The sequence below is a fragment of the Danio aesculapii genome, chromosome 11 (assembly GCF_903798145.1).
Source record: "Danio aesculapii chromosome 11, fDanAes4.1, whole genome shotgun sequence".
Taxonomy (NCBI): domain Eukaryota; kingdom Metazoa; phylum Chordata; class Actinopteri; order Cypriniformes; family Danionidae; genus Danio; species Danio aesculapii.
In genome coordinates, this window is record NC_079445.1 from 37,920,845 (window position 1) to 37,937,999 (window position 17,155).

At 31.2% G+C, this 17,155-nt stretch overlaps 1 protein-coding gene across 1 annotated transcript in view; it reads right to left on the reverse strand.

Annotated features, from left to right (window-relative positions):
- Positions 1–17,155, reverse strand: part of LOC130237099 (ERC protein 2-like) — a 59,174-nt gene that overhangs the window by 25,875 nt on the left and 16,144 nt on the right. The window contains exons 5-10 of the mRNA XM_056467906.1: positions 14,393–14,560; positions 12,990–13,157; positions 8,607–8,744; positions 6,679–6,819; positions 5,968–6,108; positions 3,342–3,377 (exon numbers count right to left, since the gene is read on the reverse strand). Coding sequence (XP_056323881.1) covers positions 3,342–3,377; positions 5,968–6,108; positions 6,679–6,819; positions 8,607–8,744; positions 12,990–13,157; positions 14,393–14,560 — 792 coding nt within the window. The remainder of the gene's footprint in view (positions 1–3,341; positions 3,378–5,967; positions 6,109–6,678; positions 6,820–8,606; positions 8,745–12,989; positions 13,158–14,392; positions 14,561–17,155) is intronic.

Genomic DNA, 17,155 nt, shown 5'->3' on the forward strand with positions numbered 1-17,155 from the left:
TATTTTCAGAATGAGCCTGTGTTGCAAACAACAAGAACAAAAACTAAATAAAAGGATTGTTCACCCAAAAATTTAAATTTGCTCACTATTTTCTCACCCTCAAGAGTTTTTTTATTCTGTTGAACACAACAGAAGATATTTTGTAGAAAGCCGAAAACCGGTAACCATTGACTTCCATACACTCCAAAAGTTATGTTTGCTGTTTGTTTAAGCTACTTATTCTAAATGAGCTGATACAACACAATTCTTGAGGTTTTTTTGGGGGAGTGGGGGGGGGTCAACTTAATTGTTTTATGTTCAGTCTGTTAAAATTAGTGTAATGAATAAGTTAACTGGTACCCAGCATTTTTTACAGTGTAGGAAAAACGTCCTGGTTATGTATGTAACCTACGTTCCCCGAATAGGGAACAATGACATGTGTCTCCACTGCCACAGCACCTGAGTCTCCAGCTGTTAGCCGAGTCATCGGCTATTCGGCAGGCAAATTCAAGATGCTCTCTCCTCAGCAGGCACTCAGCAATCAGTATCAGCTGTGGAGCTGAGCTCTTCATTGGCCCGTTTTCTTACTCTTCAGAGTGATAGGTCATCTGACGCACTCCAATATTTCTGGTTCCAGATACACATTGGAGTTCCCATGATGGGGAATGAATACTATTGAAGCCAGTGGTTACAGGCTTCTTCAAGATTTTCTTCAAAATATCTTCTGTAGTGTTCAACAAGTGTTCAATAGTGAAAGACACTTATAAATGTTTAAAACAAGTGAAGGGTAAGTAAATGATGGCAGAATTTTAATTATTTTGGTGAACTATCCCTTTAAATACAATTATTTGGTTTGGAAACCCAAGTTGATTACTGCAGAACTGAGGAAGATGCATCATTTTTTTTTTTAAATACATAAATGCAGCCTTGCTTACTTATTAAAACACGTAAAAGCATCCTGAAACACACAGATTGCACAATGAAACACATACAACACAAAAATCAAGATAAATTGATCACATTTTACCAGTGCAACTGATCAAAACTTACACAATGGATCATATACGACACCAAAGTAATGTGGCAATATTAATAGCACCAAATAAGGTAACATTTTACCAATGCAAATGATTGAAGCTGCAGATTGTCAAACATGACATGAGAGGAATTGAACAGGACAGGGAACATGCGTCGCATCATGCAGAAGTGGATTTTGGTTCAGTGGTAAAAGTCTTTGCAATGCTGTGTTCAAGTATCTCGGAATTAACTTCCACAAATTAGTTACAAATTAGTCAACATTGGAAGCATGAGGAAACAACAGCGTTATTGAAATCCATTCTGTTGTGTCATTATATTTTGGTTTGTATTCTATTTTGGGTTGGTACTACTATGTATGATTTATAAAATACAAATGGTACATTAACATGAAGGATATTCATTTTATATTTTCCAAGTGGTGTTTAACGGAGATATTTTTTTCAACACATTTTTAAACATAATAATTTTAATAACATATTTCTAATGATACATTTTTTTATCTTTGCCATGAGACACTATATTCGAGTCATTTTGCAAGATACTAGTATGCAAATTAAAGTTCAATTTAAAATTAAATTAAACATTTAAAAATTAAATAATCAAAATAAAAAAATTTTATTAATTAAAATTAATTTAAAGAAGTACAGTTAATTAAGCAAGTCAATGGACAACTGTGGATTGTTCTGTAGCAAATAAAAAAAATACGGTGGTTTTTAAAATTGAGATTAAATATCTATATATTTTTAATTAAACTAAACTAAAATATATAAAATTTTCACAATAAGAAAAATACATTTTAGGAAATACTGTGAAAATGTTATTGCCCTGTTAAACATCACTGGGGAAACATTTGAAAAATAATTCAAGAATAAAATAGAAACAATAAAACAAAACAAAAATATATACATTTTACTTCATTTAAAATAATAATAATAATTTAAAGTAAAGCGTTTTCTGTTTATTCCTCTGTACACGAAGCAAATATCAAATAAATAATATTTAATAATACTTATATGATTTATATTTATTAAAATCTGTTTGCAAGATAGATGTAATGAGTGTAATTTCTTAATCATGCTATTAATGGAATATATGTTCATGTAAACATACTGTTCACTGCATACTGATAATGCTATTAAAAATAGAAGTACTCCACATGTAATGCAATTTGTTTAAGTGTGTCTTTAGCTTAAGGTACCTAAAAAAGGTTTGCATTGTAGACTCTTAAATGTCTCATAAAAGGAAAATCTGTAAGCTGAATAATAAATGTTTAGTACATGGAAATCACATACTGTGAGCCTCCATTTCCTTATTCTTACGTAAATCCAGTGAGTGTAAATCCTGGTGAAAAACAGGTCATTCAGAACAAAACACTGACCCTGACGATCCACACAGGATCATTAATATGCACACCCCAGACCGTTTGATTGGCCACAATGTTTCCTAAGGAGATTACAACAATGATCATGAATCCCTCCTTATTTTCAAGTTAATCTAAGCTTGTATTATACAGTAATAAAAAAAGAGTAGGGGTGTATGCCCAGTGTCCTGGCCAAATTCCCTCCATTGGCCCATCATGGCCTCCTAATCATCCCCATCCACCGAATTGGCTCTATCACTGTCTCTTCACTCCACCAATAGCTGGTGTGTGGTAAGCGCACTGGCGCCGTTGTTCTGTGGCTGCCGTCGCATCATCCAAGTGGATGCTGCACACTGGTGGTGGTGTGAAGAGACCCCCTCTTATTATTGTGAAGCGCTTTGGGTGTATGGCTATACACAATAAATGCACTATATAAGTACACATTACACTTCATTACATTACATTCAAAAACAGCCAGACTTCTCAATCTTTTGTGAATATGACATATTTTACACAACAAGGGATAGTGTACATTAATCAACAATCCTCAAGAACATAAATGTACCCAAATTAGCCCTACAACTAGTTATCATTGGTAGTTCCTATTCTAGATGTTAAAGACCTATAACAATAAAAATACAAATTCAAGCTATAAACAAAACTGAAATGGACAAAAAACAAAAATAAAACAACCACAACAATAGCAAAAAACCTAGTGTTCGCAGTGTTGATAACCATAGCTTAAAATGACACTTCAATGAATTAAACGACACACAATCTCTAACAGACTGCAGTATAAAATTACACTAATGATGAAGCTTAAAGTGGATCACAACTCCTGCTATCTAAAGCAGCGCAGCCGAATCATTTACACACCTTTAACAAGAAGTTAAAAGAGTAGTAACAGTAAGGTAGTGTCCTCATGCTTTCAACATGTGCCGGTGCAGATCATAAAGACACTTACGGGGTTGTTCATTTGACTGAACAGCTGCTCTGCCTGCTACATTGCAAAGGAGGGAATTATGGGAAATGATGAGGAGAAGGAGGATGAAGGGACACAAGCTTTATCATTAGCTCTTCTTTAAGGTTAATGATAATCTTCTAAACCATAAAAACCCAGAGAGCAACAGAAGAAGCCTGCTGAGTCTCAAATCTGAGCGAGTCACCAACCTGGACAGCATTAAAGGTGCAGTATGTAAGTTTTCAACTCTTCTAAAGCATATAAAAATCATATTATCCTACAGATATTTTAGAAACGTGCTGGTTTATCTGAAAAACAATGCTAAAGTCAGTTGTTCTCCTTTGAAAATGTGCATTCTGTGTTGAAATGTCTATCATAGTTTTGGTTTGTTTAACTCCACCCACTGTTAGTTTAACCAATTATATTTTGGCATCCTGTGTTGCCTTTACAGAAAAAAAAACTTTGTATTTAATTTTAATCTTAAAGGCTGCCTTAATGTATGTGGGAAAGACAGAAAATGTGACATAAAATCCACATGAGTTGGTTTTTAATTAGCAAATAATGAAAATGTTACAACGGTAAACACTAGCTTAAGAGCTTATAGTGTAAGGCTTGGTCATCAGGCACACTCCTTCCTTATGGTGTCACCAATCTGGCAATCTGCGTGTGCATCAAGTCTGAGGAGGAGGAGCCAGGTAAAAAAAAAACCTCGCCAACATTTTGAATTTGGACTGCAATACCTAATTCAACCACTAGGAAATCCGACATGCTGCACCTTTAATTATCACATTTCATTTTTGGACATTTTCACTGAACTGCGAGCCTCTGGTAGTCAAAATAAATTGTCATTTAGGTTGGTGGATTGCTGGGTTTTGAGACAGAGCTGTGGTCAGATAAGACAAATTAAACAAAGGCAGCAACATCTTATCAGAAAGGCTCCTGTAAAATGAGTGACCATTAGTCTGATGCAGAAAACACATTCAATGAAACAACTAGATAACTCATTGAATGAAATTCCAGCGGTTAGGAGTTAACTGATATGGGTTTAAAGTTCTTCTAGGTCAAGCTGACCGATGGCTCATATAACAGCACAATTCATACAGAGAGATCCCTTTTGATAAATTCAATGCATCTATAGTGTATGCAAGCATATATTTGTTTATATAAAACGCACTATAGTTTAATGATAGTAAAAAATATATGACAGTATGAAAAATCTCTTTAGTAAATGTTTAAAAAAAAAGCATTTTTTCTTACAAAATACTACAAAAAAGACATAAGAATCAGGCTAAATTATTTGAGTCAATGCTTAAAACAAACAAAAAAAATCTATCCAATTTACTCTTTACAGGTTTGTTTCTGGCTTGTTGGATATTCGTTCCTGTTTTAGCATAGGCTCAATTTTTATTTATTTTTTTTGCATCTCCAAATGCAAATGTTTATGTTTATATTATTTAAATCAAGACAAAAAGCAAGCATAAAAAATAGTCAATGGCATTCAGCACTTAGATTGCTAAAATTATTTTATTACTAAGCATTTGTGTTTTGTTTTTCTTTTTTTTGTTTGCAAATAACATAAATACCTTTAATTTATTTGAAAAGAATACACACTGCCTGACAAAAGTCTTCTCACCTATCCAAGTTTTAGGAACAACAATTATTAACTTGACTTCTAGTTGATCATTTGGTATCAAAATGTGGCTTATGTGAAAGGCAAAGGCCTCTAGATTACGCTTATTTTACTAAAATAAAATATGATCATGCCTTGATTTTTAATTATTTAATTAGTGCAGTAAGGTCTGTTGATGTTGTTATCCACTCTGCAGATCTCTCGCACGTCCCCATACTGAATGTAACCCTAAACTATGACTTTTCCTTCACCAAACTTGACTGATTTCTGTGAGAATCTTGGGTCCATGTGGGCTCCAATAGGTCTTCTGCAGTATTTGTGATGATTGGGATGCAGCTCAATAGATGATTCATTGGAAAAATCTATCTTCCGCCACTTTTCCAAATGATCAACAAGAAGTCAAGTTATTATTTGTTGCTCTCACAACTGGGGTTGATGACAAGACTTTTGTCAGGTAGTGTAGTAGGTAAAATACACCTCATTACATTAAATAATTTTTTTGTTATAGTAAACAAATATGACATTTCTGGGGGAAAAAAATCTAAAATGCTGCATTAAAAATTATTTTAAATAAATATTTCAATACTACTTACTCACTAAACATAGAAATAAAAAAATAAATCAATCAAATAAATGTCTATCTGTCTAATCAGTCAACAACTCTTTTATTTAACTCTAAAATTGCTGAAGCTGATAATCCAGCCTGATCTCACGAGAAAACGTAAGTATTTTACGTTTTGACAGTTTTAGTGGCTAATTCGTACGAATTCGTACGAGTTCAGTTGTACGAAATGGTACGATTTAAAAAAGGAGGAGTGGCACCTAACCCCGCCCCTAAACCCAACCGTCATTGGAGGATGAGCAAATCGTACTAAATTGTACGAATTCGATCGTACGAATTCGTACGAATTAGCCACAAAAAAAAGTTACGAATTGCCGTGAGATTGTGTTGGATAATCCTATAGGCAACGCTCATCAAGAAAGGGAATCTGGCTGTACCTTTTGCAACTGAGTCTCCAGTTTATTGCACTCCTCTTTCTTCTGCTCGATGGCGATCTCGAGAGACTTGAGTTTGGAGTCTTTCTTGAGGCCCGACGAGGCCAACGAGGACGCATGTTCCTTCAGATCTATCAGACTCGACTGGAGAAGGAAGAAAAAAGCTCTAAGTCAGGGAACAAATACCACTGAGTGCATTTACAACAGTAATCCAGTTACTTACTTTATTCTGAATAAAACAATATTATGATTAAGGTGTTTTTGTGAGTCTTTTAGACTTATTTAACTCTTTAAATTAAGACTTTAAGCTGAATACTAGTATCTTGAATGATATCTAGTCAAATATGAACTGTCATCATGGCAAAGACAAAAGAAATCAGTGATTAGAAATGGGTTATTAAAACTATTATGTTTAGAAATGTGGTGAAAAAAAATTATCTCCTTTAAACAGAAATTGGGGTAAAAATATACAGAGAGGCTAATAATTCAGGAGAACTAATAATTCTGACATCAACTGTAATCTATACTGCATTATGATAATACGACTGAAATTGGAATACTCCACCTCTTAGATTGATTTATGCTTTCTTCATGTATGACTTTAGCTAGATTAGGATAATAAAAATCTCTGTTTGCATGGTAGATTCTAAATAAGAGCCTTGTCTTAATCCTGCTAATATTGGAATGTTATTAAAGCAATTGAAACAAACGCACCTCTTTCTCCGTCAGCTCCACCTGCAGTGTGTTCACCTTCTCTTTCAGATCTTTGTTCTCCTTTTTATATGAGTCCAGCTCCTCCATTCGCTCTCGGTCTTCACGCTCTCTTTGGTCTTTCAGTCGCTCGATAATTCGCTCCTGTGACACAAACGAGGATGCAAAAACAATTAATGCTCATGGCTTATCAATAAATGTACTAAATGTCTTCATTCTCCACAGATTAGAGGGCAAATTCAGTAAAATGGAATAATCCTGGTGAAGATCATCCTGTTTAAAATGGGACTGAATACTGAGAAAGTGTGATGCGTTTAATTAAGGATTTTTGGCTTGTTTAATGATTTGCATAATTACTTCAGAGAATTGTGTGCTGAAATAACACAGTAAGTGAACATGAATGCTGCTATTAGATGGCGTAAATTTAGTCCTTACTAATGTTTTTCATTAGCATTTATATTAGATGCAAATTTATTTAAGATACTAAGTCTTGCTTTTCTGAACAAGTGATTTATGCTTAAAATAAGAACAAATATTTGTCAGTGTAGACCAAAAAAAAAAGCAAAAAGATACTTATTTTTAATCCAATATTTTAATTTTGTTATATTTTTATTATAATTTTGACATTTTTGTGACATTTTCTGTGAAAAAGACTTATAATAATAATATGTTTCAGATCATTATGTCTTGTAAAAATAAATCTTGTAATCATTTATCTAATATATCTTAATTTAAAGATGTTTTAGTATTTGAAATGAGGAAGGCAAATCTACAAGGATTTTCTTCTGAGTTGGTAAATATTGTAAGTTGTCATACATTGCAAAAAAAAAAAGTTTTTCCAAGTTTATTTTGTCTTGTTTCACATAAAAACAGCATTACTAAATCATTATATATTCCCTTAAGATGCAAAATTATATATCAAATTAAGTATAGTTTTTTTTTTAAACAAAAAGCTAAAGGCCAATTTATACTTCTGCGTCGAGTGACCGGCGTGATCCACGGCACATCCTACGCTGTTTCAGGGAGGTAGGGCATTCTCTTTCCGTGCTCCCAAACTGTGGAATGCTCTTCCAACTAACATTACTAACTTGACGCAGAAGTATAAACCAGCCTTATGTCATCAAGACTAAGTCAATTTATAATAATCAATTTAAAGTATCAAACTTAGGTAAGAACAAGTATCTGTTAATCAGATGAACTGACCCACTGGCAGATTTTTTTTTCTTGTTTTAAGCATAACTTCAATCCATTTTGATTATTTATTTATTTATTTATTTATTTATTTATTTATTTATTTATTTATTTATTTATTTATTTATTTAGGAAAACAAGACTAAATGTATAGTCATTTTGACAGAAAAAAACTTTTGTGATTCACAAGTGTTTATTTATGGTTGTCTGTTTATTTATGCTTGTGAATTGTTTTATGGGTTGTTGATCCCTGCTCTGTCGACTTTTAATGATGCAAATTCAACTCTACAGTTAAACAAAGTAACGTTTATTGACATTTCAGTTGTTTGAAAAAATATATAATGTATAATAAATATAGAATAAAGTCAAATAAGTATAATAAAAGAAAATGTGCAGGCAGTTTGTTGCAAGGTTTTTGTAGCATAATAAACAACACCAACCAAGACAATATATCATTTTAAACTATTAAAAATGTCAATAAACATCACTTATTTTTTACTTTTCAAGGTTAAAAGTTGTTGGAAGTCCCATAATGCAATTCAAACGCATAAATATATAGAAAAAATAAAGAATAAAATCATGAATCACAAAATAGGGAAATCTGCTAATTTACGGATATTTTTTACAGTGTACTGCACCTTTAAAGAAGCTTTCCAAATGAACTCTCTGGAAACCCAAATCAGTTTAAAAGATGCAGCTTTTATTTGAAGTGCTTGGATTTGGTTTGCTGTTTCTGGTACCTTCTCAGACAGAGCTTCCTCCAGCGTGGCGAGGGCAGTGTCAGTATTGCTGGAGTCCGTCTGTAGAGACTTCACTCTGTCCTTCAGGTTCCCCAGCTGCTTATCTTTATCCCTCAGCTGCTCCTGAAGGTTTTCAATCTGACCGAAAGAAAGAAGACAAATCCGCTGCAGATTAACTGTTCATCCAGTGTTTGGAGTCCCCTTTTGATTGATTGATTGATTGATTCATTTTCCTTCGACTTAGTCCCTTATTTATCAGGGGTTCCCACAGCGGAATGAACCACTAACTATTCTGACATATGCTTTATGTAGCGGATGCCCTTCCAGGCGCAACTGGAAGAGTACTGGGAACTCTTCTGATTCACAATTCAAATAATTGTGGTATTTGTCAACAATATATATATATATATATATATATATATAAATAAAACTTCACCAAAGTCGTTTGTGAAAGCTTGTAGAGTGATTTTTATGTTATAGTTTTTTATTTGCAAAAGGAGGTGATGTTCATGCAGGCTTTTGTTCTTTGACACATTAAACGACGTGCTAACAATGTTTAGGATAACACACACTGTAAAAAAATAGCTAATTTCGCTCATTTAATATTTTACTGCAAAAAAAGTCAACAAAACAATTAAAAAAACATAAAATAAATAATAATGAATTGTACTGACAATGAGGAACATCAATAAGTCAGCATTTACTGAAAGGTATGGCTGTATAATCATATTACTGTATTACTGGCGAGCTTCACAAAGATTCATATTGAGTGGTCATTCAGAAAGTGCATATACTCAAGGCAGTCCTGCACAGATGAATAACCCAGTGTAACGGCCACAGCACCTAAGTCTGAGAGTGTTTTGCGGTCTGCTGGTTCATCTTTCACCTTCTTCTCCATTTGGATGCTTTGTGTTTAAGAAGCCTGAGATTGTTTCAGACCACAGTATACATCTGCTGCTTACTGTCAAACATGCTGGTTGGTCTCTAATGGGCCAGGAAGCATCTCGTGGGATTATTTATGCCTGATGATGTTCAGTATGGTCAAATAATGGGCGAGACTTCACTTCCTTCATCCCCCCTAAGAATTAATGCTTTCTTTTTGATGAATGGTGCAATATCCCATTACCCACAGTTACAAAGCTCTATGAGAGATCATCTTTGACAACAAATGGAGCTGCTTTAAGATTTGTTAAAGATACAGAGAAAAACAAAGGTTCCAAACAGGTTTTTTTTTGTGTAAGAATTCAATAAAACCACCACCATTTTTGACCTAAATTGCATTTAGAAGATATAAGCATTCAAAACTTGCAGTCTGTCACTTCTGGCAATATGGATTAATGATTTTGATAACACCACTGCAAAACTTGACTGTTTATTTTAAATGGGGGGAGCATTTGCAGTTGAAGTCAGAATTATTAGCCCTCCTAAATTATTAGCCCCCCTGTATTTTTAACAGAAAGAAGGTTTTTTTTCAACACATTTCTAAATGTAAAATAAGTAATTTAACTAATTTGTTTTACCTTTGCCATGATGACAGTAAAATATTTCACTAGATATTTTTCAAGATACTAGTATTCAACTTAAAGTGACATTTAAAGGCTTCATTTATTCATTTTCTTTTCGGCTTAGTCCCTTTATTAATCTGGGGTCACTACAGCAGAATGAACCGCCAATTTATCCAGCATATGTTTTACGCAGCGGATGCCCTTCCAGCGGCAACCCATAACTGGGAAACATTTAAAGGCTTAAGTTAACTAGGCAAGTTAAGGTAATTAGGCAAGTCATTGTATAGGGATGGTCTGTTCTGTAGACCATGTGTCAAATCCAGTTCCTGGAGCGCCGCAGCTCTGCACAGTTTAGTTCCAACCCTACTTCAACACAATTACCTGTAGGTTTCAAACAAAACTGAAGGACTCAATTAGTTTTATCAAATGTGTTTAATCAGGGTTGGAACTAAACTGTGCAGAGCTGCGGCCCTCCAAGAACTGGATTTGACACCTGTGCTGTAGGCAATCAAAACAATGTTGCTTAAGGGGCTAATCATATTGATCGTAAAATGGTTACATTAAAACTTTAAAGTTTTAATTATCTTAAAACTTTTATTCTAGCTAAAATAAAACAAATAAGACTTTCTCCATAAGAAAAAATATTATTGGAAATACTGTCAAAAATTCCTTGCTCTATTAAACATCATTTAAACATAAAAATGAAAAAATTCACAGAAGGACTAACTGTATTTATTTATTTTTTCAAATAGCATGTCCCACCCTAACTATACCTTTACTATTGGAAATTTCCTCGACACATCAAATAAAGCTGCTATTTCCTAAGTACTTCAGTGAGCCTTTAAAATATAAGATAAAAAATGAACTAGGAGAGCAGAAGATCAGTTTCCATTGATTGAACGACATGAAAAAGGCAGAAGAACTTAGAAAAGCATGTGGTTTGACAGCGAGGACATAAAAAAAGGAAAAAATGGCAGATGATCTGTGGCTCAGTGTCATGAAGCTTGTTACAATGCATTCAAATATTGCCTCATTTGTTAATTAATTAAATAATTAATTAATTAAGTTTTACCAATGCTACAATTTTTTTCTGACCAAAATACATACTAAATATATATAAATATATATATATATATATATATATTTCACTTTTTTGACACGTGAATGCATTTGCTTAGAATGAGAAAAGGCTAAAAATATTTGTAAACATTAAAAAAATTATTTTACAAATAATTTATAAAATATTTGCACAAAATATTTATGTAAACATTTATAAAACAAATACATTCCAGAATTTACATATATTTAAATAAATGAAAAATAATTACATATATTTAAATCAATTGGAAATAATGTATGTAATGTGTTATAAATGAAAATATATTTATGTAAATACATATTTTGATGCATTTTTATTCATTTAAAAAATTACTTTTATTTGTTACTTTAATTTAACTTTTTTATTTTATTATTATTTATTATTATACTTTTATTGTGAGGGTATAAAATGTGCAGAAATGTGCAAAAAAATGGACAAAAATATATTGGTAGAAATACATTTATATAAATACTAGGGTTGGGCGATGTCGACCTATTTGGCATCGTACGATGTCTAATGTGAAACGTCGCGATGGACGAAGGCATCGTCGTCGTAGGTGGCAGCGGTGAATTAATTATTTATAAATAATTTATTAATTCATAACAAATTAATTATTTGTAGCTTACCGCTTCAACTACCTGACCCGCATGGTCTTTGTTTTACCCATAACCCAATCATAAATAAATAAAGATTAGTTACACAAAAATTTCCACAGGACTCTGGCATGAATAGGCAGAGTGATCTTTGTAGTTAAAATGGTGTCAACAAACTTGGTTGATAAAAAAGGTGCACAACAAACAGAAACCAACCAACAGTGTCTGAGGTGTTCGCTAAAATGACAATACATGCGTGAAAGTGAAAGATTCAAACAGTTTACCTACGCTGTGACACATTACCTGATAGATTCAAGAGACTGAAGAGTCATTAGATAGAGACAAGAATAATTAAATATCACGTTTGACAACTATAGTGAGACGCGATCCAGCGGTACATCCCTGATAAACTGTCTGACGTGCACTGCTGACTGCTGGAGCTCAGACGCTGCAGCATATGACAGAGTGTGTGTTTGTGTGTGGTCACGTGATGTGCGTTTTCAGCGGTATAGTGTTGAAGGAGGGCTTCTTAGAAATGCTATGTGAAACGCCAGTGTAGACGTGGATCGTTTTCATTCTAAAATGCTATTTTAAAACAAAGACGTAATAGTGTAAATGGGGCCGTGTGTGTTTTTCACGAGCGGGTTGCTGCTGCGACAGGGGCAGGGTGGAGGATCGCGATCATGGCTCAGCATCGTGATGTCTATTGGTCATCAGTGATGGACGAAGGCATCGTTTATCAAAATAACCCTAGTAAATACACATATTTTACATACACATATTTTAGATTTTTTGGTACTTTTTAAAAACTACTTTTTTTACTTTTTTTTACTTTTTTGTACTTTTTTTTCTTTCACTTTATTTTTTTATATAATTATCAGAATTATATAATGATTAATTGTAACAATTAAATGATTATCATAATTTTACCAATTGCATACTTTTGCTGTATGAATATAAAAGAGCCTTCTGTGTATTAAAGAGCTTTTTGTTTACTAATTATTTGTGAATAAACTCTTTCTGTGTTCATTTGTTCAACTGATAAATCTGTGATAGAGGCAGTAAAGCAGGCCTTCATGCCTCATGAAACACTCAACAACATCGACCCGTAATCATTTCTAAATGGTGCGTGAAAACAGCCTGACTTTACAGGATAATCTCTGAGCTTTAATTGCAGATTGATTACCTTCTTCTGCAAGACGTTGATTTTGCGCTCTTTGACTTCCAGCATGTCCTTCATGTCTCGGATTTCTCCAGCCAGAGTTCCCTTCTCCTCCGTCAAGTCTTGAAGCTGCTTCGTCTTTTTATTAAGGAATGATTCTTTCTCCTCCAGGCGCAACCTGAGAGCATCCACCTGAAGAGGAATATTAGGTTAATAATGAGAATATGATTTCTTTAAAAATATAAAAATTTTAAATTTCCGTGGGATTCCACTGGGAAAGGAATTTTAAAAAATGGGGTAAGGCAAGGGTAAATATAAAAAAGGTATCACTTTATTTTAATAGTCCCTTTCACATATTTTGTTGAATTGAATTTACATTGCATCTACATGCCAACTAATTCCCAATAAATTATAAGTAGACTGCTAGGTTGGGGTTAAAGTTATGGTTAGTGTAAGTTGACGTGTACTTGCAAAGTTTCTTATAGTCAGTTAAATGTCTGTTTAGCAACAGTATCAACAGGTATTAAGTAGACAGTCTACTAATACTCAAATGAGAAGTGATTGGCATGTAGCTGCAATGCAACTTTTAGTCAACAAAATGTGCCATAGGTACCATCAAGTGTTACCACACTAACAAAAATAAAATTAAATAAATTTAAATAATTAAAATTGATTTGCAAGCGATTAAAATTATCACAATGAGCAAAGGCAAATTTTTTAATAATTTAATTTTTTTTTTAATTAATGAAATACATTTTTTTAATTAAAAAAGATTGGTAAATAAAATTACAGAAATAAAATGAATAAAATAAAACAAACTTTTAAACAATTAAAAAGATTATTTAAAAAATAAATATTTAATAAATAAAAATAAATCAATAAAAAACTTGAAAGTTGAAAGATTTTCACAATGGGCAAAGGTAAATTTTATGCAAAAAAACATTAAAATGTATTAAGCAAATAGCAAATAAAATTACAAAAATTTAATGAATGAAATAAAATAAATATTAAAACATTTAAAAATAATAATAAAATAAAATAAATAAATAAATAAATAAAATAAATAAATAAATAAATAAATAAATAAATAAATAAATAAATAAATAAATAAATAAATAAATAAATAAATAAATAAATAAATAAATAAATAAATAAAATAACAGAAAGATATGTGCACATGATCAAAATTTTCACAATGGGCAAAAGTGATCGTCAAGGAAAAAATAAATAAAAAGTTTATAAAATACTTTAATAAAATTAAATTAAATAAAATATAATACACTTTTACAATCTTGCTAACTTTTACAATTTCCAAAAAATTATAAAAAAATAATAAAATAAAATAAAATAAAATAAAATAAAATAAAATAAAATAAAATAAAATAAAATAAAATAAAATAAAATAAAATAAAATAAAATAAAATAACCTCTGTTTGTAGGATGGCAGCGCGTTGCTCTTTGGCAGTGAGGGACTCTTTGAGCACTTCAATATGTTGTTTGCAGTCGGAATTCTGATTATTCAGAGTTTCCAGTTTTGTTTGCAGAGCCAAAAGCTCAGACTCTTTCTTGGAGAGCTCCTGCTTGAGCTGGTCAATCTGAAAGATATAAACAAAGCCACAAAGAAAGAAAACTTGTTTATGGGACACAGAAAACACTTAGCATGTCAAATGTTACAAAACACCAGAGTATTTAATTGTTTTAATAGGAAAACTGAAACGAGTACTGGAGTTTTTCTTCTCTACATCTGTTCTCGCTCACTGGAAAGAGATTTCAGAACGCAATTCCCATTTAATATACATCAGCCATATGAATTATTGATGAACTGAGGTCTATAAATATCAGAACAAAACCCCCAGCTGATTCGCCAGCATGTAAGAAACAGAGAAGACATTGAACATAATGATTCCCACGCACACGTGCACAAAAACACACACCGGCAAACTAATGAGAGACAGAGAAAATCTGTTTAAGCCATAACTAATAAAAATTTATATATCATTATACAAGAGACAAGATTCTGGGTTATTACAATTAACTAAACAAAACCACAACACTAGAATATGTATGCTTTATATATTGGCACGTACATTTAAGGATAAACATTTAATTTAGCAACTAAAATAATAATTAAAACAAAAACTACTGTATATAGACATAAAGAGACATGACAAAAATACAACACTTACTAAAACTTTAACAAAAATGAAAAGAGAACATAAGAAAACAAAGATTACAATAGTTATTTAATTATAATAAAATAACACTGGTCCGATTCTTAAACTACATTCATTCTTATTTAGTGTGTGAAAGTTTAAAATTGGTACATTAGGCCGAATCTTTTTCTAAGTGTCTATATTTCTTATAATTATATTTCTTAATTTTAAACATCTATAGAAGTTTAGTCATTTTATAAGCTGCCTTTATTTGATGAATATTATTAGTGTTAAATTTAACTGTGATTTCTGTTTTAGTATGTTTGTTGGGCTTTAGTCATTTGAAAATTAGAAAATGATGTACACTTGAAGTCAGAATTATTAGCCCCCCTTTGAATTCTTTTTCTTTTTTAAATATTTCCTAAATGATGTTTAACAGAGCAAGGAAATTTTCACAGTATGTCTGATAATATTGTTTTCTTCTGGTGAAAGTCTTATTTGTTTTATTTAGGCTAGAATAAAAGCAGTTTTAAATTTTTTAAACACCATTTTAAGGTCAAAATTATTAGCCCCTATTTTTTTCAATAGTCTACAGGACAAACCATCGTTATACAATAACTTGCCTAATTACCCTAACCTGCCTAGTTAACCTAATTAACCTAGTTAAGCCTTTAAATGTCACTTTAAGCTGTATAGAAATGTGTTAAAAAATATCTAGTCAAATATTATTTACTGTCATCATGGCAAAGATAAAATAAATCCGTTATTAGAAATGAGTTATTAAAACTGTTATGTTTAGAAATGTGTTGAAGAAATCTTCTCTCCGTTAAACAGAAATTGGGGGAGAAAAATAAACGGGGGCTAATAATTCAGGGTGCTAATTATTCTGACTTCAACTGTATGTAGCTTTAAAATATCTCTATACATCTATGTATATAACTGATTTTACACTTGTGTTAATTTTTTTTTTTTTACAAAAATATTTTGTAATGTCTTAGTTAATAATGACATTTTTTTAATTTCTTATTTTATTTAATAAAACTATTTTATTTTATTTTATATTTTATATTCATTTGTTTTTTATTTTATATAATATTATATAAAAATTTAATTTAATTTAATTTAATTTAATTTTATATTTAATTTTATTTTATTTTTACAAGTCAGCTTTGCAATAAACAGTGCCAAAAACAACAGATTAATTTTTATGTTTTATTTTTTTTATTACATTATTATTTCATTCATTCATTTATTCATTCATTCATTTTCTTCCTCGAGTTAGTCCCTTTATTCATCAGGGGTCACTTATGCAGCATATGTTTTACACAGTGGACGCCTTTCCAGCTGCAACCCAGTGCTTGGAAACACCCATAGACTGTCATTCACACTCATACACTATGGCCAATTTAGTTTATTCAATTCACCTATAGCGCATGTCTTTGGACTGTAACATGCAAACTCCCACACAGAGATGCCAACTGACCCAGCCAGGACTTGAATCAGCGACCTTCTTGCTGTGAGGCGACAGTGCAAACCACGAGCCACTGTGTCGATTGTCCTAGTTAATAATGACATTTTTTTAATTTAATTTAATAGAAGTACTCTATTTTATTACATTTTATTTTTAATTCAACAATTTTTATTTTATATTTTCTTTTCTTTTTTTTTATTTTGTTATTTTATTTTGATATTTTAATTTATTTTTAATTTAATTTAATTTAATTTAATTTAATTTAATTTAATTTAATTTAATTTAATTTAATTTAATTTAATTTAATTTAATTTAATTTAATTTAATTTAATTTAATTTAATTTAATTTAATATTTTATTTGTTTATTTGTTTATTTATTTTATTTTAAAAGTCAGCTTTGCAATAAACAGTCCCAAAAACAACAAATAAATATTTTTTATGAGTTTTTAAAATATTTTTAAATGTAAAATTACATATGCAGCTTTAAAATATTTGTAGACATCTATATAATTGTTTTTAATCTTGTCCTTATTAATTTAATTTAATTTAATTTAATTTAATTTAA